Source organism: Paramisgurnus dabryanus, chromosome 21, assembly GCF_030506205.2.
Source record: "Paramisgurnus dabryanus chromosome 21, PD_genome_1.1, whole genome shotgun sequence".
NCBI lineage: Eukaryota > Metazoa > Chordata > Actinopteri > Cypriniformes > Cobitidae > Paramisgurnus > Paramisgurnus dabryanus.
The window spans coordinates 23,029,793-23,054,223 of record NC_133357.1 but is presented as its reverse complement, the minus strand read 5'-3'; the positions used below and the strand labels follow the sequence as shown (position 1 = coordinate 23,054,223).

Here is a 24,431-nt window from a genome sequence, read left to right as displayed (position 1 = left end):
TCAATCGCCAGCTAAACTCAAACGGCTCTGGCTAAGCTAAGCTGCTGTCGAATCATAACACACTTAAACAAGCTACACAATCAGAACTCGTTACGTATTTCTGAAGGAAGGACTTCATAGAACAAGGAAGACATCAGTCAGCTTTTAGGACAGTGAAAATAGCTGTATAAAGATAAGTAAATTGTGTGAAAAATACCGCATTTTTTACACGTGAAACATGAACACATTATATTGCGCACTGTAAACCCAATCAAGACTTCGAAAAACACAGGAAAAAGGGACCTTCAACATTGAATTAGGGTTGAACAGGGGCGGAAAGTATCCGGAAACTTAATCTGGGGAATTTGGGAAATATTTCAAATTGGAAACTTGGTGGGAATTATTTGGAAATTATATAAACTATATAATATACAATAATAAATAAGCATTTTGTTTGGACATGCATGCCAGGTAATACAAATGTTAAAAAATGACGTCTTGACTGATTTAATTGTAAGTAGAACTTTAATTGTTTCTTTCATTGAGTAAAACAAAAGCATAATAAACATTATTATAGTTATTATAATAGTGCTAGCTTACGTTTAGATATCTGACTTGCTAGCTAGCTAGCTACGGTATAAACACATTTTGGTTTTTGCTTGTTAAACTGTTAAAATTCAGCAAGCGTGGCTTTAGTCAAGGCCTGGAAAATGGAGGGGAATTCCCATTAAGTGATACAGAGGTGTGAAAAGGTGTTTTTAGACACAAGCTTTATTAATTATCTCAGTCAGTGTATTTGTTTTAAACAAATGTATGTCATTTTCTGTGAAAACATGCAAAGATGGACGTTTTGTTGTTATTTTGTGTGCAGGATTCAAGAAATTATCTGTGCATGGTATGAAAGTTTGCATGTACATGCAGGGGGTGTGGCCTCAATGGCCCTTCAGTAAGCAGTATGAGCTACTGAAGAATATGCTGGGTAGAGATTCAGTTGCATTACATCTTGTTGTTTTAAACAAAATTATGCTGCAAGATTTTTTTCAACTACTTTAAGTTCCCTGTTATCAGCAATAAACTACTCTATAAGTTCTCTGTTGTTATTGATTTTATGCAAGTTTACCGTAAGCTACGTTTGTTCCACGAAAGCCATTTGTTTATGTTGTTACTGCTGAAACCGTGTATATAATTTAAGTCTTTATTTTTCTGCTGTTCTCAAATGATTCCATTTTTCATTTACTAGGTGTAAATGTGCTCTATAGTGTACCTAAAGTTAGCATTTTATTAAACTATCTGAACTCGTAACTTTGTATCGTCACGCTGTCAACTTGTGAATCATTTTCTTCTTTTATATACTCTTTTAAAAAGTGCGTCAATTTTTACCGGCCTCTTTTTTTCCCTCTTCCTCTCTACCGGCCGGCAAACAGAGACACACCTCCTCAACTCTTGAAAAATGTCATTTCGACGATGCTCAGATGACCAATCAGCTGCAGCATTGCCATGGCCGCGTGCCTAAATCGAATGTTTATGTACGGCGAGAGCCAATCAAAATCAATGAGGGGCGGGGTCGAGCGAATCTAGCCTGGCTGCACGCGCAGGATAGAGTGGGCGTGGCGTTGGGCTTCGGCGAGAGAGAGAAAAGCAAAACAACGTTTTGATCCCATTTGCCGGCTGCTTGCATTTTTAGACCGTAGTAAAACACGATCTCCATTACTGCAACAGGGAGTTGTAGTCCACACAATACTGATAAATGCATTGTAACCCGTTCTGCACTAAAATCAACCGAAAGCTGGTGATATCGCTTTAGTTACATTTAAACCAGGTTGAAAATGACTTCCAAACGCCTTATCGAGCAGTCTCGAGCCGGCGAAAGTGCGCACGAGGGGGGCTGCGTCGGACAGCGCGACCCTGTCATCGCAGTGATGATAGCGACACGCGAGAACGGAGCGTTGAATGGAAAAGCTTGTAAAATAAACGCGCTCCAGGAAAGTGCTTTTAAGAATTCAGGCAAGGAAACCTCTCCGAATGGACATTTTTATACCTCAACAGGAGAGAGGCACTACATTCATAAAAAAGTAAGTGACAAGTGCTATTAGAAGTTTTGCGTATGTGCTATCGATTTATTGTCGGCATTTTTACTGAAAATTTACGATAAGGGCTCTACTTTCGATGAAAACTCAACTTGTGTTCAGAAGTCTTTGGAAGTAATTTACATGAATTTTAATCCATGCAATTACACTGTCCGTAGCCTACCGTTTAAGTTTGTGCGGCGATGTAACTGTTTTGCACGTATTTTAAGATGGCGACTTAACTTGCACGTTCAAAGTTTAAAGGAGAAAATAGGGGGTTGGTACATTTAACCGATTCACCCCTCCCCCATAGTGTATCTAACACGAGCTGAAGCCGGTTGAAGGGTTTGTTTTTACAGGAAGACTGTTTGCTCTCTTTTTTTCTCTCAGCAACACAGTCTTACTTTCTACTACGTTTCATGGTTAGATATTTATTGTGAAGCAGCATACGTTGTGTTTTAGTTAAAGTCATACATAAAACAAAAAATAATTGTTACGCGTTTAATTCCTTCTAATAGCATTTATTAATTTAAGAACAACGTTTAAATGGGGACAAGTTGCTGTTTTTGCAGTGGATCGCTTGCGTAGGTGACACGCCCCCCTCCAATATGACGCGTCATAAAATGAGGTGTGTTCGTTTACATGCGCAAACCGAGCAGAATATGACATCAAAGTACCGCGAGAGCGATTCAGTAGCACAGCTTTCGAATGGCTCTCGCGGTCCATTGATGTGTCTGATGTGGGGCGCATGCACTTGTCATTCACGAGCTGTGCACTCAGTAAATGTAGCTTGAAATGCAACAAATGCTTGTTACAAAGTTTTGAGGCGTGGACCTTTTATTTATTTTTATTAAAGCCAGTGTTTTTTATTTAAAAGGCTCAACAAGTCGCAAAATGATTAACATGACAAAAAAGTTGACGGTTTTAAATACTTATCATATTATGTTGAGATAAAAGATGAGTTTGCCCCAGAATACCATAAAGTTTAAATGGATGCACAACTTTTAACAACAACAGATAGAGGAAGTGTTTTCTTATTTTTTTTATAGGTAGACAAGCCGATTTGTTTTGATACGGTAACTGTTATATGGTTAGTTGTATTACTTTCGACACCCATAAATTAAGCATTGCTTTGTTATTGCTGCCAACCCATCAGTTGAGAACTGTTGTAAATGTATTAAAAAATGACTATTTGGTGTCTTTAAATCTGCACTTGGTTCCTTCTGGTTCCCTTAATAGTACCAGGACACACAGTTGAAGTAGCTTGTCTTAATCTCCCTGTGGACACATGCGCTAACTGATAAAGAAGAAATGTATCTCTCATTTCCCTTTTTTCTCAGTTTGCATGTGGCAGAGAGGAGGATGAACATAGCTCAGCATCAGGTGGGCTCATTAAACAAGGCTGTCCTGCTCGTTGCCTGATCTTAAATGGCCACAGGATACAAGACCAAATCAACATGGAGGTTCGGAGCCCAGTAGGAGGGCCAGAGGAGCTTGGATGTCGTCTGCCATCCCCCAGGTCCTCGCACCCGTACATGTCCTCCATCATCCCCGTCCCTCAAGACAGGTAGGTTTTCATAGCTGTTGGTAATGATTCTGTTTGTCATGATTTTAGCCCAAATGCTTGAAATCAGTTTTGTAAAAGACAAGGTGTGCATATGTAAATAGAAAAAACATTATAGATTGACTTAATATATTTTATACAATTATTTATTGTGGTCACTCCATAATTTCCTAAAATTTCATTGTGTGAGGAACACCAGGCCTAAGAAAAACATTAAAGACTCTTAAATGAGTCATCAGTGCAGATCTGTTTTGTCTGTAATTCATTTGATTTCATTCTCAAGTATTTTTATCTAGGTTTAATGGCTTAGGCTATTCAAAAGTGGAATGAAGTTTGGCTTGACTGGACTCGTTCTGAATTGTTCATTGGCTAATATGTCACGCTGTTTGCTCGGATACAATAGCTTGCATGCCTTCATGGCAAAGTGCATTGAAGGAAACTATTTTTACATCATTCTTGAAACAGAATTTGCCCTGATCATGCCAATGGTTTTTGCGTTTACCATGACCCATAAAATACCAGACGCGGAGAGTCAAGAGATGGCACATTGTAGTTTGTGTGGAGCGTAAAAAAGACTTCCACTCGATCGGCGTTCAGTTTGTGTTGTGCAACCTTTATTCATTTCTTTGCATGTGTAAACACATGTCCATTAAATAAGGCTACATCATTTCTTGTCTTTCTTTAGCATTTTTCATATTTTTTTATTATTCTCATCTATTTCTCTTCTAGTATCAGAATGTTGTAACAGATAATGTTGAGGGGTCTCTTTGTAGTTCGGATGAGGTTGATTATTGAAATACGTGACCGAAATTCATACAAAACTTTTGTAATCCATGTTTGTAGTTGCACATGTCATTATTCGCCGCATGCTTACTGTTCGACTCAGTGTGGGTTGTTTTAGGGCATGTGTGTGTTTGAACTAAATATGCCGATCTTGCAAATTCAGGCAAATGATTGTGACTTGGCATCAATTACAATGATGCTTTTTGAAAGGCTTGAGATTTTGTGTTTTAGCACTCATTACACTCAAAAAAAATGGCTGGGTTATTTTTGACCCATAATGGGAAAATATTGGACAGAACACACCGCTGGGTTAAAGTTGACCCAATGCTGGGTTATTTTAACCCAACTGCTGGGTTATTATACCCCATGGTTGCATAACAACAACCCAACATTGAGTCATTTTTAACCTAGCACGGGGTAATTTTTAACTCAGCACGTGTTCTGTCCAATATTTACCCATTATGGGTTAAAAATAACCCAGCCATTTTTAGAGTGAGGTTTTGTGTCATTAAATTTTTTCATTAATTGAAATATGCATGCTTTTATATATAAAAAAACAGTGCAACCTCTGCAATGGAACTAAAAAATATTTTTTTAAGAATGACTTTTTTTGTATTTCACTAAATAGTCCCATGGTCTGCCATTGGTCAAAGCAGCAAAAATCCCTACCACAAACTCAGGCTATCGGTTAAGTATTGTTTTTTTTTGGGGGGGGGCAACAGAACCAAGATCTAAAAAAAATCAACTTTAATTGAAGTTCTCATTACACTTTCATAATAAAGGTACAACGGATGTCCCTGTTCTTATATGTACCATTTAAGTACAGATATGTACTTTTGACCTACTTATATTAGGGATGCACTAAATCAGTGGTTCTCAAACCTTTTCAGCTTGCAGACCCCCTTGTGTACAGTGCATTCCGTCACGGGCCCCTTAAAGAAAATTTATGATACATTTTTATAAACATTTTACTTAAACAAAACATATTAAATTATACAAAGAAGTGCTGTTGGTTACTAGCCTTATTTTTTTAGGTTTAATTACACAGAATTCATGATAATTTAATGTATTTTATAAAATGTCATAAAACTGTGTCCCCCTGGCCACATCTCGCGGCCCCCAGTTGGAGAACCACTGCACTAAATGTTTTGCAACCAAAGCTATTAGGTCGAAAAAAGCAAAAATTACACCTTTCTCTGACACTTTGGATGGGATGTTTGCTGCATTTATAAAGCTTGCGCCTCTCTTACTCTACAATGGTTACTATTGTTTTGTTAGTGTTTTTACATTATTCTAAGCTTAGGGGTCAGGAATCGTTGTTTAAATTGCAATTCTCTTTATTTTACGTACATTTTTGATACATAAAAAACATTCCTTGTTGCTTGCTCTAGATAACTGCAGGATTTACCTATGGATGCACCGATCCGATATTCTGGTTCGGTATCGGTGGCCAATCCCCCCTTTTTTGCTGGATCGAATATCGGACTAACAGGACCGATCCAATTCCTATACTGTGCAGTACCCATGGTTGTTACTGACAAGTGATTAAAAGGACAGTATTATAAAAGCACCATAAACGGTTTTATGCACTAGTAAGTTAAAGCACAGTATAGCTGTGTCCCAATTCAAGTGCTGCAACCTTATAAGCATGCGACCTTAAAAGGTGAGCACTCGGTCTTTCAAGGTGGAAGCCTCAGAAGTTTGCGAAGAGAACTGAAATGAGACGGTCTAACCTTTGAGGACCCACCGCGCCTGTCAGCAGGACACAGTGGAGATGTTTCTGACTTATTAACATAAATATGAAATCAGAAAAATATTCATTTATTATAGAAAATATGACACGTTGATGTAGATTAAACTATTCAACAGTATATCAAATTAATCAACCTTAGAAATATACGCAACATTAAAAGAATAATATTAACACAAAACATAACTTATAATACTTAAACAGTGACAAGAAAATTTTTTCTGATAAATACACACTTTTATTTTAATAAAGGTTTGAATTGTTTATTTTAGAATATCCATCCATTATATGCAGCAGTTAAAGACGCGCAATGAATCTTGGGATATCCTCGGCTGTTAAGGATCCATTCATTCTATCTTGCCTTCATTCTAGCCTTACTAGCCTCAAGTCGCGCGGCTGTGAAGCAATCGGTCTTAAAATACGTCCTTAGAAGGTCGCAGCCTTTGAATTGGGACACAGCTTATGATTAAGGTGCACCCAATATGATTTAGGCCCACCCAATATAATTTATGCGCCATATCAATTCTGCACCCAGGATGTGCATAAAGGTCCGGTCAAGCGCATAATTCCCAAAATAACCATCTGCACACTAGAGCATTTTTACTGTGACATTTTTGCGCAATTAAGGAAGATATATTCAGCATACTTATTTGATAAAACGTACCCATTATATGATCTCCTAAAGACGGCCATGATCATTAATTACGAATGTTCTTGTAAATTGTAAATCATTTCAAATTATTGAAAATAAAATTATACTAGTCTAGATGTAGCAGAAAGCACTATATTCAACATTGTATGTGTGTGCAATTTTAGATAAGAAAATACAGTAGTATCGGATTGGCAGGTTTCGGTATCGGCCTATACTCAGAATTCTGGTATAGGAATATTGGATCGGAGATGGAAAAAGTGGTATCGATGCATCCATAGGTTTAACTTTACGTCATGCTAATTTTCCGCTTGAGTAGAAATTTTTGCGTTATTCGCATTGCCCCACGCGAATTCACATCTATTTGTGTTTTTGCATTGACTTTGTAAGTAATCTACTCGTGCAAAAAATAACCCATACTACAGATCTGAAAGATCGCTTTTTCGCTCGCCATGGTAGAGTGTAAGATCGCAAGCATAGTTAAGTCCCTGTAGCTTTAACCCATAGTGATTGAATATTACTTACACAGAGAGGCACATGGATTTGCAGATACACGAACAGATGCGCAGGGAATAATAATTTGGACGCTTAAACCGAGAAAAAAAAACACATTTCACATGCATGTATTGTGCTGAACAGTTCAGTATAATAATGTAACTTGTTGCATCCCTAGTATGTACCTTTGAGATACTAATATGCACCCTTGCCTTTAGGTACAAAGGTGTACTTTTGAAAAGGTACCGCCCATTGACAGCTTTTTGACATTTCTTTTCCAAGAGTGTATTTACTTTGCTGTAGGGGAGTTATTGTCCCAATTAAGATTGTCAACAGTGTTTTATATTTCTACATCATATATTTTTTATTTTAAATAGTACCTGGAACTCACACTTTCCAAGGGTATGCAAAATTATGCAAAACTGTTAGATAAGCAGGCAAATTAGCTCCCCCTCTATTGGAATCTTATAGTGAGAAAAACAGTACACAAGTTACACCTGTCGCATTTTACGACCATTGCACAGTTCTTTGATTCATCCGCAGCCCTGTTACTTTGATATACATCTGTTGCATTACTTTTAGGTGCTTGGCAAACAACATTTGAGACGGAGAAAGAACCTACTTTATGTAACTGTACATTATGCAGTCAGTATGCACAGCATGCAGAAGTACTTCAGAGATTACAACACCTTTTGCCAAATGTAATCCCTTCCAGGCTGTCACTTTTAAAGGATTAAGAGTCAAATGAGTAATACAACATGGCCTTCCTTACAAGATTGCATTTGAAATAAGATCAATCGTACCGATAAAACCTACCAAACCTGTGTAAACCTCATATTCAAATCTCAGGCACTCCGGATAAATACTACTAGTGTAGCGTAGTGCACTCCGCAAATACACCCTTGCGCATGTACTTTATGAATGTGTTTTAGTAGATAAAATATTGGTGACCGTGCAGTTCTTGAGCACCTCTTTAAGCATTAGCCTTTGTTGACAGGTCCAGGCTTGTCTGTGAAATCAGTAAAACGTTTCTCTTGCTCCGTGTTGTGGCCGATAGCTGGCATTAATGACAAGTCTGCACCTGAATTTATGTTTCTCTTATCAGTGCTCATCTAAAGTAAACAGACAGGCTAAAAGCTGAAAACCAGTAAGTCCAGGAGATTGAAACTCGCCGTTTCTATTTTAAATGTCTCAATAAGTCAATAGAAAGGTGATTTCAGCAACTTTAAGATGAAAAAATCCAAGCTCAGTCATATTGCCGTTTGATTTTTGGGAGGCATTTACAAAGCGCAATGCTTTGTGAACTTCCTGGACTTACAAGTAATTGAAAGTGCACTTTGTTGCTGAATTAAGTCTGGCTGCATCCCAAAGTTGTATAGCCTTCGGGTGATACCTGGAAGGGAACGCCTTTAGTCGAAATAAACAGTTAACTTGATGTGATCAGATGACAAATAAGCCTCAATATGTTTTGCAATGAGTACTGATGTATAATGTAGGGATGCACCGAAATGAAAATTCTTGGCCGAAACAGAAAAAGAGGAAACCAAGGCCGAAAGAATGAAAGAAATTATGCCAATAATTAGTACCATTGCATTTATGGCTATTACTGTGTACTAACTTTACTAGGGTTGTGACGGATCACAAAACTCACGGTTCGGATCACATTACAGTTTTTGAGGCACGAATCAAATTATTTTTCGGATCAGCAAAAAAGGAGTTCGAAAAATGTAATAACAAATAAAGAAATTATTATTTATAAAAAAGAACAAAGTTGCACATTTAAGGATAATTCCGGTATTTAATACTCTGAGTCTCATTTCTGGTTTGTTTTGGATGAACTGAAATGATGGACCCTGAAATTTTGACACTGAAAAACAACGTAACGTTTTTATGTGGGGTGACTGTTAATGCTGCGCCTCCGTCTGTGTGTGAGCACGCGTTTAAGGGCACTCAAAAGTGTACACATGGAGACGCGTTCCAAAAATTAAGTGAACATAAAGTCTTTTTGTTCTTGACAAGGCACATACAAACAAAATGATCTCCACAGTATTATTTTTCTAATAAAAACATTGCTTATGTCTTAAGTATATGTATAGATTACAGTGATAAACCAGTCTGGGCTTAGTTGGTCTTAAAGAGACAGTAACCTCAAGTAACCTACTTAAGTCTGTGTCATTAATGTTAATCAAACAACCCAAGACAAAGAGAGGTGCACATTGATGCGTCTTATGCATACATATATTTTGAAATATAAAAATGTAAACGAGAGTCAGATATACAGTTCTTAACAAACCTGCGTGTTTATAGTCTTTCTCAGCTGGTGGGTGCTCATCATAGCGACAAGCAATGCTTAGGTTACTTGGCAACGAAAGACGTTCTGAAGCACCCACGCGCTTTGAAGATGAAGAAAGCAGCACGGTCACGTTTCCATGTGGTTTTAGACGCGACGTCAGGTAAATGTAAAGCAATATGTGCTTGGCCATTTCGATGGGTGCTCGGCCTGAGTTCCCACGGGATCAGCGCCTATCTGTGTGTTTATTGTAGCACTTTCATTCCGTGAAACAACAAGTGAGAAACCTTTTTGGGGTTATAATGTTTTCAGTCGTGCCGAAAAAAACGTCTTCGAAAAAACGAAATCCCCCATATGGGGGAATGAATTAAAACTGAAGCATAGCCTATGGCCTAGGTCCACACAGAGCTATAAAGCCAGCTTAATGCTACATGGCCTCATCTTAAACCCCAGCTGACTGACTGTGTCATACTGACACCTCTTAATGGGTCATCATCACCTCTGCTCTTAAAATCATGGTGGTCACAGGCGTTATATAACACACTAACTGAAATGATTCATGTTTTTGCGTAACCAATGCGGATGTCACATCCCGGTCATCCGGCAAGCCATTAATCTGACTGAAAGCAAGGGGTGAGGGGAAGACACATTCCTGCTCTGATCCATAACTCACCTATAACTTCTCATCCCCCTAGATTGGTTGGTGGTGGAAACGTATCAAAGTTCACCCCCTCGGTTTGATACGTTTGCTGTTTCCTTACTTTCTATTATGACTCACTATGTTGATGTTATCAAAATCCACAAAAGATAATCGTGCAAGCAGCGTGCTCATGGCGGCTTGTGTTTCATAGCATGCATGCAAGGAACCGAAACTTTTAATAGCTGGTATTTGAGGAGACGCTCTTCAGATGTCTGCAGTTTAATTGGCTGCATCGTTCTGCATTATTGAGAAGTGACGGAGAGAAGCTGAATATGGGGGAATCAGCATGTTTTTAGTTTTCAGAGCGCAGCTGTTTTTATCCGTGTTACTAATCTTGAACATGATCATCAGATAAAATTCCCGTTTACACTTAACATTCATCTTGTGTGATCCGATTACAAGCCATCTGTATAGAATTGCCTCTGATTTTGTGACCGCACACACACACTTACTAAAGGGATAGTCATCCCAAAATTAATATTTGTCCATATTTTTCTCACCTCTTAAGCCATAGATGAGACTTTCTTCTTTCAGGCAAACACAGTCAGAGTTGTATTAAATATTATCCCAGCTTTATAATGCTTACATGAATATATTTGTGAGTTAATTTGCAAGAGAGAATACATGCAGTATTTGTAAATCTACTTATACATGTACCTTTAGTAGAATAACAGATGTATTATTAAAAGTGACTTTTAAAAATAAATAAATGGGAAGTGCTTTTGTGGTTGCGGACCATTTAGGATTCAGTGAATTAAATTATGTTGGAGCCCTTATTCCTAACTAAACATCATAAAGGCATTTGGTCTGTTGTAAAGTAATGTTTGTTCATCAGCTTTAGTTATAGTAGGCTAAATGAGATCACACTCATTAGGTACGTTAACATGCAACAAAATAATCCATTTGTAATCGTATTAATGGCTCAGTCGGATTCATGTAAACACCTTAATTGATATGATTGGATGCAAATTTTGATCGTATTGAAAGGAAAGGTGTAGTCCGATCTGTGTTCCGATCAACAGTAGAAAAGTATGCATGTAAATGCGTGAATCGTAGTATTTTCTCAGTCGGATGCAAAATATATTGTGCACATGCGCAGATGAATTGTGCTTAAGTGTTCATCTTATATTTACCTCTTATTTACGTATCACATTATTCTCGTTACAGAAACATGCAAGAGCAAGGCAATGACAACACACATTATTAAGGTAATGGGGTCACGCGCTGTACATACTGCAGCATTCATGTGTACTTTCATAACATTACTTAAAGCAATAAAATAGCGTTGTGCATTTCGAAAAGTGTTTTTATTGCTTATATCTGAAAACGTTTTAAGAACAAATTTATCCAACTCAACTTTGACTTTGTACATTTATCCAGAGATCTCGACAAGAGATGCTGTGCGCGTCGTTGCCAAGTCCTCTGCTTTTTGGCAGAGTATAGATTTTTAAACTGTTTCAGCGAGTTATTTTTTTACTGCAGGTTAAAGATGAAAGGATTTCGGTCATTAGTTGAGACATTTGGCCGGTGAATAGTCATTGGGATGCTTTGGGGCTAGTTGGGATGGTTTTGATATGCGAGGCAACCCTGGCTGTGCACTTTCGCAGACATTTGGTTCGGATTATATAGGATGTACATTTAAATGAACATTTTAATCCGATTGCAATGTTTAGGGTGCATGTAAACCTGCATTCGGATTAAACCCCGTCAGATTGACCAAATTTTGTGCATGTAAACGTAGCCATTGTCTATGTTACAGAATCATTGGGAATAGTTTAATCTGTGACATTTTCAGTTAAAAATAAACAAAAATCAAAAATACATTAAAAATCACTGTTTAAATCTCTCTTTTATTACTTGCAGACAGACAATTACTCTGGGAAAGCTGCAATATTATGTTTTAAACAGAGATGGCGATAGAGAGGCAAAAGTTTAACTAATGCGTTTTGGTAGTAGTTGCCATAGATATGTATAATAAAGGCTAGATGTCTCGTCTGCACTGCTGGCCAATTGAGTGGAACGTCCACATTTGGCGGCCATCTTACCACAGGGCGCTCGCTCACTCGCAGCATTGCGTTTTATGAAGCATGTACTTTTAAATGACCATAACTTGCTCAATTTTTTACAGAATTTCAAACGGTTTGGTTTGTTATAAACGTCAGAACTACACATACGACACTGCATACTTATGAATAATTTTCATAAATCATGTTAAAGCATGCTTCATGCTTAATTTATAGCCACATTAATAACGTTTGTAAGAAACCATACCATTTGAAAATCGGTAGAAAGTTGAGCAAGTTATGGTCATTTAAAAGTACATGCACCATTGAACACAATTCTACGAGTGAGCGAGCTGTCTGTGGTAAGATGGCCACCAGGTGATGACGTTAGAGACTCCACCGTAACACATCTAGCATTTATTATACATATCTATGGTAGTTGCTATTTAATATTTGCGTTCATTCTAATTCACAGTCTGTTTTAGTCACATTACTGTGCAGTTTAATTTTGCTTAAATGGAAATCGCACGTAAAATGTAACTTTAAACGTCACATTTAGGGGTTGGGCGATATGACCAAAATTTTATTTCATGATAAGATTCATTTTATTTCATGATAACGATATGTTTCACAGTAGAGTTTTTATCTTTTAATAAGGTTTTTATGTTATTAAAATATTTAATGCCATAGAATTATCTCAAAAAACATATATGCATAAAAAATAAGATAAAAACAAGCTCAATGAAGATAAACAGAGATGAAAGAATGATAATAAATAATAATGTATATAATAATCCTATTAAATGTAGAAAAGTGATTTACTCAAGAGCAGTGAGAGATTTTTCTCAATGCTGTTTGATTACCATGAGCGACAGACAGGACCAAAATTAGGTTATTTCGCTTTTAAGACCAAAGTCCGGACCCGATATACTGTTACACATGCGTTTTCTTTTTTAGCTGTTTACTTTCTCTTAAGACCTAAATGGTCGTATTTATGAGGATACTTACAAAGATGTTAATTTTGACGCATATATGTTTTTAAAGCGACAAAAATTTCCACGAGCTTAATGAGGAGCGAATGCGCGACTTGCGCGCTCCTCTCATACAAAATCAGCACACGCATATAGATCTGTTGTTTGTGTTTTAATGTTATTAAAATCACTTGTTTTAAATCTGCGGTGCTTAAATACATCTACAAACGTTAAGTTTTTGTGACATGGGCACGTAACCTCGATAGAGACGATAGTCTAAAATTTCTACCAGTTGATCATGTTTATCATAACTAACGTCATTCCAGGCTGTGTAAGTATAAAATCTTTCAAATTGATTACAACATAATGGCACTATAAATCACATAGTTTATGTGAATCATTGCATTTCATTGGGACGTCTATAAAGTTAAGTTTTTCTGAGCAGTTATTGAAGCTCCAAAACCAAGAATAAGTACAGTAATCTGAATATACTACAATATAGAAACTAAAGGAAACAACTTGATCTCAATTCCCATCTGATTGAATTAAGCATCAATCAACCCCTGGCGCAATCTTTATCTTTAGACAAATAGGACATGTCTGTTTAAAAAAAGGCTTCCTGCAGCAAACTGATGGCCTCATTGCATGTCTCCACAACACAAAATAACTGGAGTAAAGGCGTGCTGTGAGATGTTTATTATGTTGTCATTCAACCGGACCGTCAGAGCCGGTGCTGAGATTGCGGGTTTATGCAAAAAGCGGCAATCACTCGCAAAAATCCCTATTATTTTGTTGTCATATTACAATGGGTTGCTCATTCTGTCCTCTGTGTTTATATAATAACGCCTACGTGCGCAATTGATGCTACCAAGGGAATCGTTCAGTACATATAAAGCTGTATTATCCAGCACTGAATTACCAAACACACTTTATTGTCCAAGCTGAGGTTGTGGCCACAATTGTGAAATATCTGGCAGATTGATATAATAATTTAGGACGGTTATTCTGATCTAAACATCTGTGCGGTTTTAAAGCAATGACTGAAAACGAATTGGTTTTGTGTACCAGACCCAAACTTTCGTGGAGGAATGTTGGTGTTTTGTGCATAAAGAAATAAAGAGCCAGTCACTAAAATGTTTCAACTGGGTGTACTGCCTCGATTGCTCCAAGCTATGTTGTTTACTTTCTTGATTATAGGTTTTATTTCTTATTTCTCATATCTTGCCCGTCATTATGACTCCTATGCAGATTGTGGTGTGCCGCATAAAGCAAAAAAAGTTTATTTTTTATGCACATTCAGCAACTTATGTCTGTATGTTTTCCTCAAGGGCAAATTGGTAATCGCATTGCCAATTTGCCAGAATTTTTTGTGCTCCCTAAAGATTAATTTTCCAATTTGTGACCTTTTCATGAAATAATCCCATAGCCTGAGTCCATTACGTGCACGATTGGATAACTTTACTGTTTTGACTGCTCCCAGGCCAACTTTAAATCGCCATACCATGAAGGCTCTTGGCTGTTGTAAGTTCTTCATACTAGTATAAATCAAAATGCAAGAAGAAGAATAAAGCACCTTTGAGACATTCGTCTATGACACTCGCACACCCACGCTTATTACCTTACATAATCTTCAGCAGTCACCCATGTAACGGTTAGTAAAACTCTGACTTGTTTTGTGTAATGACTGGCAGCCGCCTCTAGCTTGTTGAAACAGCTGGAACTCCCCTTAGCTGTCCCATGTCTCCTCTCTTCAGTTCCCCGTTATCCAGATGAATCTGTCACGGGTCCAACAACCCCTCAGAACCCCCCGCACTCTCATAAGGAGCTCGGTTTATTTCACATTTGTTTTCCCCTACACTCAGGAAATGGTTTACTTTTTGATATGTTTAATGTCAGGAAGATTGGGTATAGAAAATTGACAAGGTCTTCAGGGTCACGGCACCAGATTCAGCTCACAGCTAGACCTATTCTAGGATAAAGACCGCCCTGCTGGTTTAGACCACTTTCATGACATGATTAAATATCTTCTGAGGTTTTGCATTTGCTGACCGACCCTCTTTATATTTTTATTTTGGACTTGATTTTCGCAGTATGTCAGTCAATTATGCTACATATATTTTATTCATAATATAACTTTTAACTATTACTTAGAACAGGATTTTTGTCTTAAATTTTTTCTTAATAGTTCTGAAGGTATAAAAGTATTACCATTATGTGTATGTATATGTTTTAACATTTTTACATCTTTCTTATAGCAGATAGGTAGGGCGGCAACATATACAAAATAGTGTTCAACGAATGTCTTTATTGATCAGTTTGGTCTTTAACACCCACCCACCATCACAACAGTGTGAGTTTGTCTGCCCCGTACAGCGTAAGCTCTTTGTTTATATATTTATATGCGAGTTAAGCCCTGGGTATAGTTAACTTTTTACGTGTACTCGTAAAGGGACAGCATACAGTGCGTGTGGCGCAAATTTCGTCATTAGAATATTATGTGCTGAAATGTTTGCAGATTGCAGTTTTTTGTAGTTTAGGATTGTAGGAATTGTAGTTTCCGCTTCCATCCGCTCGCTCCACTTGCCCGAAAAATGACATTTCTGACGTCACCCATAGGTTTGTGAAGAGCTTTTTTGAAACCAATAGTGGGCGGAGCCTGCCTTAGCCATCTTGGTCGCGCATCACTCGCGGATAAACGAAAATGGGTAAAGAGGCGTGACGTGTGAAGCTGAGGTGGCTGGTTGCTGAAACCACACCCGCCTAGCTCAATGGTAGTGACAGCAGTGGCAGTTAACCTGTCACTCAACTGGCCACGCCTTTTATTATGCAAAGTTGGATATGGCGTCTATGGGAATTTACTCTCTTTTGTAGCCAGCCTCTAGTGGCTAGTCAATGAATTGCACTTTAAGTCACTTCTGTATTGGCTTCATCAGAGAACGGAAGGTTGCCCCTCAGTTTTAACTAATGGTGTCGCCCCTTTAGACCTATTTAACAACTGATTAGGGTCCCCTGCAGGCCAGGAGATGTATTGCAATTTTTTTCATAATCGATTTTAATTTATTCGCCTGTTAGTTGCTGCAGCTCCTACAAACAGATAGGTCAACGTCAGACAACATTTAGAGATAACTGCAGCTTTGACACGTCCAGTACAAGTGTCTTCCTTTGTAGACATGGTGTCACTTCTAAATCTGTTTTCTGTTACTTTTGGGCATAGCTGATACATCTTGTGTGATTGTTTTTTTATAGACATCTGTATAATATTATCTATTCTTAACATTGATCATTCTGATTTGAATTCCACCTTACCCTAATTTATATATGTCTTAAAATGTTTTCTTCATTTAGTTTCTGCTAGTTAATGCAGTTTAATGCATTTGCATTAAAGCACCAATTCAGCCCTGATCCATCACTCCTCAACCTATGGACCATTGTCGAGTTTGGAACAAGTCGGGGTGGTTTTGCCAGTTTCCGCTTTCACTGTTTGCTTTATCTCCTGCCAGTGCGCTTTTACTCCAAACATCAGGCTGTCTTGTGACACCAGCAACCTACATTACAAACACACATGCGCTTACGTTAACACGCTTCAACACACTCTCTAGTTACAGAGTTCCTAGAAAACTTCAGCTGTATTTATGGCCACACCCAATGTGGTGGATTTAAGGAAGCTGAGTTGCATTGCTTGGCCGAACCACATAGTCCAAAAACACACTAAACCAATGATACATAACGCCATGCTGTGATTGGCCCACCAGGGCCTTGGATTGAGGGTCAAGGACTGATGTTTAGGTGGGCCAGGTTTAAAATATCCAAAGTGTACGTTGTTTGGCCGTTAACGCAGTTGTGGATCAGCCTCTTTAGTTTTTAAGAGTCTGCTCTATCCTGTATTTATCTCGTAACCACATCACATGGCCACCAATGAGAAGACCATCCTGAAATAGAGTATGACGTCTGCATCAGCATCTCGGATAGATGTTAAATGATGTAATATTGTAACTTAACACAGCATGAAAGAATGAAAATATTGGCCTCTCAGCATTCTCTTGTGTCAACTCAGCAGATCTTGCTTTGATTACCTGCCACCATAATCTGATTTGTTTCCGTATTATAGGATTACAACCAGCAAGACGGCAGACAGGATTTGCATATAGTTAGTGAACAAGACTTGACTCAATCAATATATTGGTCAAACAAAGCCCTGCTCAGATCAATTGACGTTGATACAGTTTATTCAAGCGTTTAGGTGCATCCACTGGGAGTCGAAGCATTGACTTTGCCATTGTTATGTGGCATGATCCTCGAGATCATTTTCTAGTGTATTCCAATACTAATGAGTTTGTATTATAACATTGACGTATAATGTTATAATAACTCTGGGAAATCCCTTTGGGAAATGCTTCCCTACATATATTGAGACCTTCACAGTGAATGTGGGGATTTTTGCTTAATGAGTTACATATTTTGCAGTACAACAATTCATTTGAAAAAAATCCCCAGCTACTGGAATTCCAATGTATTTCATATAATACAAAAATCCACATGAATTTCCCTCTAAAAGTCCAATTTGTGATGTGAATCAAGATTTGATTGTCTTGTTGCTGTCATATCTAAACTCTTGCACAGATTTAATTCCCTCTCCACTTCCCCAAATTCAGCACTATGCAAATACAGAATTTAGCCTAATGACAGGTTTATCTCTCCAGCTGTGTGAATTCAGTCAAATAGCATCACTACTGAACTATTCACAAACAAAACAAACAAAACAGAAAATAAAGAATTGCTTACAAATTACACATCGACTTTGGTGTAACGCAACCCTAAATTTATACCATGATCGAATGAACCGTGGGGATTTTGTGAAAAAGTTGTTGCACACAATAAAAATAAAATGCTACTAGGCACAGACACAGTAGTGTGAAAGGTTTTTTTGGAGGATGGGGAGATTTTTAAGGGGAAATTTGTGGAATTCTATGGAATAAATGTAATTATGTTAAAATGTAGTATTCTGTACTGAATGCTATATATTTGTATTGGTAGCTGAAAACTTAAAGGGACACTCCACTTTTTTTTGAAAATATGCTCATTTTCCAGCTCCCCTAGAGTTAAACATTTGATTTTTACCATTTTGGAATCCATTCAGGTGATCTAAGCGTCTGGCGGCACCACTTTTAGCATAGCGTAGCATAATCCATTGAATCTGATTAGACCATTAGCATCGCACTCAAAAATGACCAAAGAGTTTTGATATTTTTCCTATTTAAAACTTCAGTAGTGCATTGTGTATTAACTCTTTCCCGCCATTGACAAGTTATCTCGTCAATTAAGAGAAAACGCTTTCCTGAGAATGACGACAGTTCCAGGCTTTCCGCAATACCGCTATTATCCACTTTTGCAACTTATACAACCTGGAAGTAACGCCTCACGTGAAAGAACACTGTGTATGTTTTAAAGATCGCTCTGCATCTGATCTCTATCAAAAGTCCTTCACAAAAATGCAATTATCTCAGCGTTTTGCTCAAAATTGGGTGTTTTTGAAAAAAACCTACCCATATTTGAGAGGTGATAAAAAGAGAAGGGTCAGTTCTTTCATTTGATATATTGTATGTTTATATATTAAAAGGAGAACGTTTTCTGGAAGGCATTAAACTTTTGTGAAAATCATGAAAAATACTGGCGCTGTAAAAATCAAATGTTTAACTCTAGAGCAACTAGAAACTGAGCTTATTTTTAAAAATAGTGGAGTGTCCCTTTAAGCACTGGTCAAACGCACAGCCTTACAGCGCAAAGATCATTTGACTCATAAACATGCCCTGACATTCGACACATACACATTGCGACAATTTGCAATATTTCTTGTAGCCTACATACTCAATACATACTTATGTCAACAATTGCAATGTCAACTTCCTCATCTTGCCTGACCAATAGTTACACTCATTCTGGTGAGTGTTACCTTATGTTAAGATAACAATTCGATTAGTTTGATTCCAGCCTGTCAGTAAAGTTACCCTGCAACATTTTCCATGCTTTTGTTGGTCTATGGGGTATTTGAATGTAAGGGAAAGCTTTTTACAGTGTGTGTACCATTTAACATAAATGTATAGCCCAAAAAAGAATATTGGATAATATTGCAAAGAAAGGCAAGTTGAAAGAGGGGAAAAAGCAGTATAGAACAAAATATGTATTACATTTGCTGAAAATAAAATCTTCCACTGGAGAAACCACGCTGTGGTTTTTGGTCGTCAGGGCCGCAAGTATCATATATTTGTGACATTTTTGGACAATGTGGTTTTTCTTTTTATCATTTATTTATTTTTAGTAGTGAGAGACGTGTAGACTGTCTTGGCCAGAAGCTAGTCTTTGCATTGTCATTGTGACCGTGTCAACTTTTTGTGTTTGGAGGTCTGTGTCAATAGGTGTGTCTCAGTTCTCATAATTCTGCAGTATTTTGTGCTATTTTGTAGTGTAAATAGTGTGAGTAGTGTACACTGGGAACTTTAATGAGATGCCATGCACTACTGAGTAATGATTTCCTTGTTCAACCAACCGAATAAACAAACTGTGGAATGTTGGATGCTTTATGCAAACCTGAAGTGTTTACTATAAAGTGTTTTACTTATAGTTTATACTTACTATGTAGTATGGATGGTGTTAGACTTTCAAGCTTATCACAGAGATGTTGACACATAAAAGCCACTTATAATCAATCAATGGTATATAAACTGAGCTGGGGTGATAAATAGATAAATTAATTTACACATCCTTTATGCGCTACATAAATCAACAATGGTGTCATGCGATTTCACAATTCATATAGCACAGTGTACATAAATAGAATCAGATAGATAACTGATGCATGGGATTTATATTTAATCTTGCATGTGTTGTGTGGTTGGCTGTATAGATTAAAAAGGGACATTTTTAAAAGCAGTCTGTGACTTTAAATGGTTTGTGTTTTTACTTGACAGTTTAACAGCATTAGCAGCTTGTTACTCTCCTCTCCAAACAGTTCTGATGATGTCCTAGTTTGTCACTTTCTCTAATTTTGTGACTTCAGTCCATCATAGTTTGAGAGAGCTTTGTATCTGAGAATATTGTAGCAGCACTGACATTTATATAGACCAGGGGTTGCCAAAGTTTGCGACCCACTCAAATAGGTAATTATGTAGGTATAAAATAGGTATACCAATATATTTTAAAAAGGAAACAAAATGATTAGGAAACACCAAACACTGTTTCCGACGTTGATGCCACTTTCACATAAAAAGTCAGAGGTATGGAAGCATTTTAGATTTCGCAAGCAAGACGACAATGGTGTTGTGGCTTTTAATTTCTTTTTATTAATAACCCACTTGCAAACTTATGTTCACTGTTGTTTTTTATTAATATATTATTTGTATTAAATCTATATTCATTGAGTTGATTCGACCCAAGAACCGGAATCGAAAATTGAATCGAGAATCGAAATCGAATCGATTTGATAGCTTGTGAATCGAAATTGAATCGATCTGGAACATCTGAATCGATACCCAGCCCTTCCCACAAGTGGGTCCAGATTTTTTGGCCAGATTTACTAACAGCTGCCACGAATGGAAATGCCTTTTTACATTTAAAAAACAACTGTTAAGATTGACTGAAGACAGAGATTTCGGATTAAGTCTAATGCTGCGTTTACACCAACCGCGTTTCAGGCGTCAAAATCGTGTCTACCGCGCGTAGTTTGCAGTTTGAATGCATCCGTGCATGTAGAGCGAAGTAGATGCCCGGAAGTTCAAATTTTTCAACTCGGGCGTCAGCCGCAAATTCGCGTGAACCGCAAAATGCACATAAAGCACCATTCGCTCAATTCTTTGAACTAGACGCGCGAATGAGGCGGAAACGCGTATTCCGCGCCAAACTCCTCATCCGCGTCGCGGGACCTCCATACGCATGTCAACGCGTCTTCACATTGACTTAACAATGAAATCACTCGCGCTTCACGCCTCTACCGCGGTTGGTGTAAACGCAGCATAAGATTTAGACTTCAGACAGATGCGAGAGCGCGTGCATGTGAGACGGCGAGAAGCGCAGCAGCTTATGACGCGCTGGATTTATTTCAAATGCTAGGAGTCCAAGACGCGTGCATTAATGTGCGTGCAAGAAGGAATCCTCTCTCTACAAGCTCTCGCGCGTAAAGTGAAGCTCACAAAACCCCATGCGAGGAAAAGCACGCAATGTGAATGCGAATGTGAAACTATAATAATAATAATAATAATAATGGTATAGCATTTTTTGTCTTTCAAACAAAAAGTAAAAAATTGAGAATCAAATCGAATCGTGATCTTAGAATCGAAAATGTAACTGAAGTGAGGATTTTCGTGACACCCTTAGGAGACACACAAAAATAAGCGGTTGTAACACAGTTGTTTTTGCAACTGACCTTATTGCATATGGATTTGTAGAAGTTTTCCTTTTAGGTGCTAAATGTATAAATGTATACATTTTTGCACAGTTACTTAACGCTTTAAAAGCATATATAATAAACCTTACGTTAATTAGCACTGAATTTGGTAGATTGAGTTGGTCATTGTAGAAATTAGATATTTGCACCTGTGCTCTTTAAAGTAGGACTCCTATCTGCGTTTTTTTTTTTTTTTTTTTTTTAATGCGCTCTCATTTAATCTGCCATGTTTCGTAAATCTGGCCCATAGTATTATTTATATGTTATGTTTTGGCATTGCTATAATATAATTAATAATTAATCAGTAACAATATTTCCTCTCTTTCTCTTTGTTGTTTTTTCAAGGTATAAGATCATACTTGTGCCTAAGAAACTTGTTTGCAGGAAATTTAATCTTTATCGGAAGAGATTTCTTTTTCTCTTACTCACCCTCACATGATTCACTGCTGGGTCAGTGACTCTTTAAGTAGGAACAGTACTGTACTTGAGTAAGTTAAAGAAACAGTTTGTTACAAGGCATTCAAGAGCCAAAAAGATTTAAAGACATTAAATCATCCAAAGTACTTTAAAGGTGGATTTATGTGCTTTTGGTGCTTTAACATGTTGACTCCCATATAAAAAAGATTAAATAACAGCATTTAAATATAAAAATTGTTCAGCTGCAGAAACAAATTTAAATGCATCCGGGATGAGCGTTAATGAAAAATGAGAACTTTAATTTAGTGTGACCTTTTAAATTGGGATGATTTCAGGTTGTGCTACTATATGGCAGATATAAGATGCACATATACTATATGTACACTGACCGACTCTCTCTCTTTCTGTTTCTCTCTCTCTCTCTCTGCGGGAAGTGGTCGCTGAGGTTTACTTTAGGCCTGTTTGTTTGATTAGTTCAGCTGTTTTGTTTTAGACATTTTCATCACTGTTTATTCCTGTACAGTGTTTACGCTGGATCTGGGACTGTTGGGGTCATAGGGGGGGCATAAATGCAAAACTGAATTAGACATGTTCACATTGTATCAATGCAATAAAAACGTTCATTGTGATCAGATACTAAAGCTGAATAACTGAGCCGAACACAACTTCCTTATGTTCCTTCTGACCAGTTTTATGTTTTAAATTCAGCCATGACTGCTTTTAGTTAATGCAGAGTAGTGTGTCCCACAAGTGAAGTTGAGAAAGAGCTCGACATCTGTGTTTATCATGTCGATTTGGCGCATAACCTGAGCACCAAGTCTTACCACAAACCTCATGTATGTGAAGTCCCAAACAGCAGAGCATGAACACAGACACATACGGACATGTGTTTGTTTGTTTATACTATATTTGCAAAGATTCCTATTTTTATTTACTAAAGTAACTAAATCGTATTATTATAATTGTTTATTAGATATTCTTGCCAAGTAAAAGCATCACTGTTACTATCACGGACTGGTTCAAATACAGAGATATGTCGAGAACCGTTCAACCTATCGACTTCATGCATGGCGGGTGTCTTGCTGCAAAACCAGGGGTGTATTTTGTGTCATATTGACGTTCAGAATAACTTTTAATAAACTACAAAACACCGGTCTATTAACAGCAACACTTTTAATAAGGTAGCCTAACATTTAAAAAAAAAAAATTATGAGCACAGTAATTACTGACACCATAAAGAGTAACAGTAAAGCTATTTAAACAAAAGAGCAACAACGAAGAAGTTCAATGAACAAAGAACACCATATCTTATTTTTAATATCAAGTTTATTTACCAACCCTCAGTCCATCCGATATGTTGGTGACATTTTTTTGTCAGTAGACCAATAAAGAAAAGATTTTGCAGAAATCCCAGTGATTTGATATAACGAAAGTCAATGGAGCTGCCACTTTTGAGAGCTCAAAAGTGAATATATCAAATACAAAAGTAATCCCCATGACTCCTGGTGACATATTGACGTCTTGCAAAGAAAGGTTTTGTTTAAAATTGAACATTATTTACAACAATACTAGTAGGGATGCATAAGATTAATTGCGATTAATCTATAGCAGAATAAAAGTTTTAGTTTACATCATATATGTGTGTTTACGGTGAATAATAACGTTGTATAGATAAATACTAAAATATTAAAACCATGTCTTCATTTGTGATTGTAGAAATGACAAACAAGCGCTACTCTGCACTGCTCAAAACTAACGTTTGAATTATGGTTTAGTCAGTAGTAAATACTTTAAATATGAAAACATAAACTACTTACAGGTTCTGAGTCAAAAGTGGGAGGAATTATCATAATGACTGTCCTGACATAATAAATATGTCCACGTCAACTAACTGTTGCCTACAATCCATGTGTTTGTTGTAGTCGCGACATTGTTTACTTTGGCATTTGTATCCTTTGCATATCGTTAACATGTGTGTTAGTTAGTACATTTACACACCAAAGGAAATGTAAAATCGTGAATCTGATAATTGGTGCTGTTTAAGGGACTGGAACTAATGCTGTATAATTAGAAAACAACAACAAAGTATAGTTACACAACTGTTTAAAATTCAACCAGAATCTTTTGCATATTTATTAAATATGATCGAAAAAAAAGGTGTTTAAATTCATTTAGTTAAGAATTTTGAAATAATTTTATCTGCTATATATAAGTATTGAAACATACACACACACTCAAAAACCACCAAGTGTGGGGTTTCCCCTTGCTCGCCGATGGAAATAAGAAACACAAAGATGGTTCGTTACACAGCCGTCTTTATGTGTGTC

At 37.2% G+C, this 24,431-nt stretch overlaps 1 protein-coding gene across 2 annotated transcripts in view; it reads left to right on the top strand.

The window, feature by feature from the left end:
- The first annotated feature begins 1,588 nt into the window (after positions 1–1,588).
- The window catches only part of slc2a4rg (SLC2A4 regulator), a 73,804-nt gene continuing 50,961 nt past the window's right edge, over positions 1,589–24,431 (top strand). For both annotated transcript variants that reach the window (XM_065286297.2, XM_065286296.2), the window contains exons 1-2: positions 1,589–2,051; positions 3,386–3,612. In XM_065286297.2, coding sequence (XP_065142369.1) covers positions 1,806–2,051; positions 3,386–3,612 — 473 coding nt within the window. In that variant the 5' untranslated portion in view covers positions 1,589–1,805. The remainder of the gene's footprint in view (positions 2,052–3,385; positions 3,613–24,431) is intronic.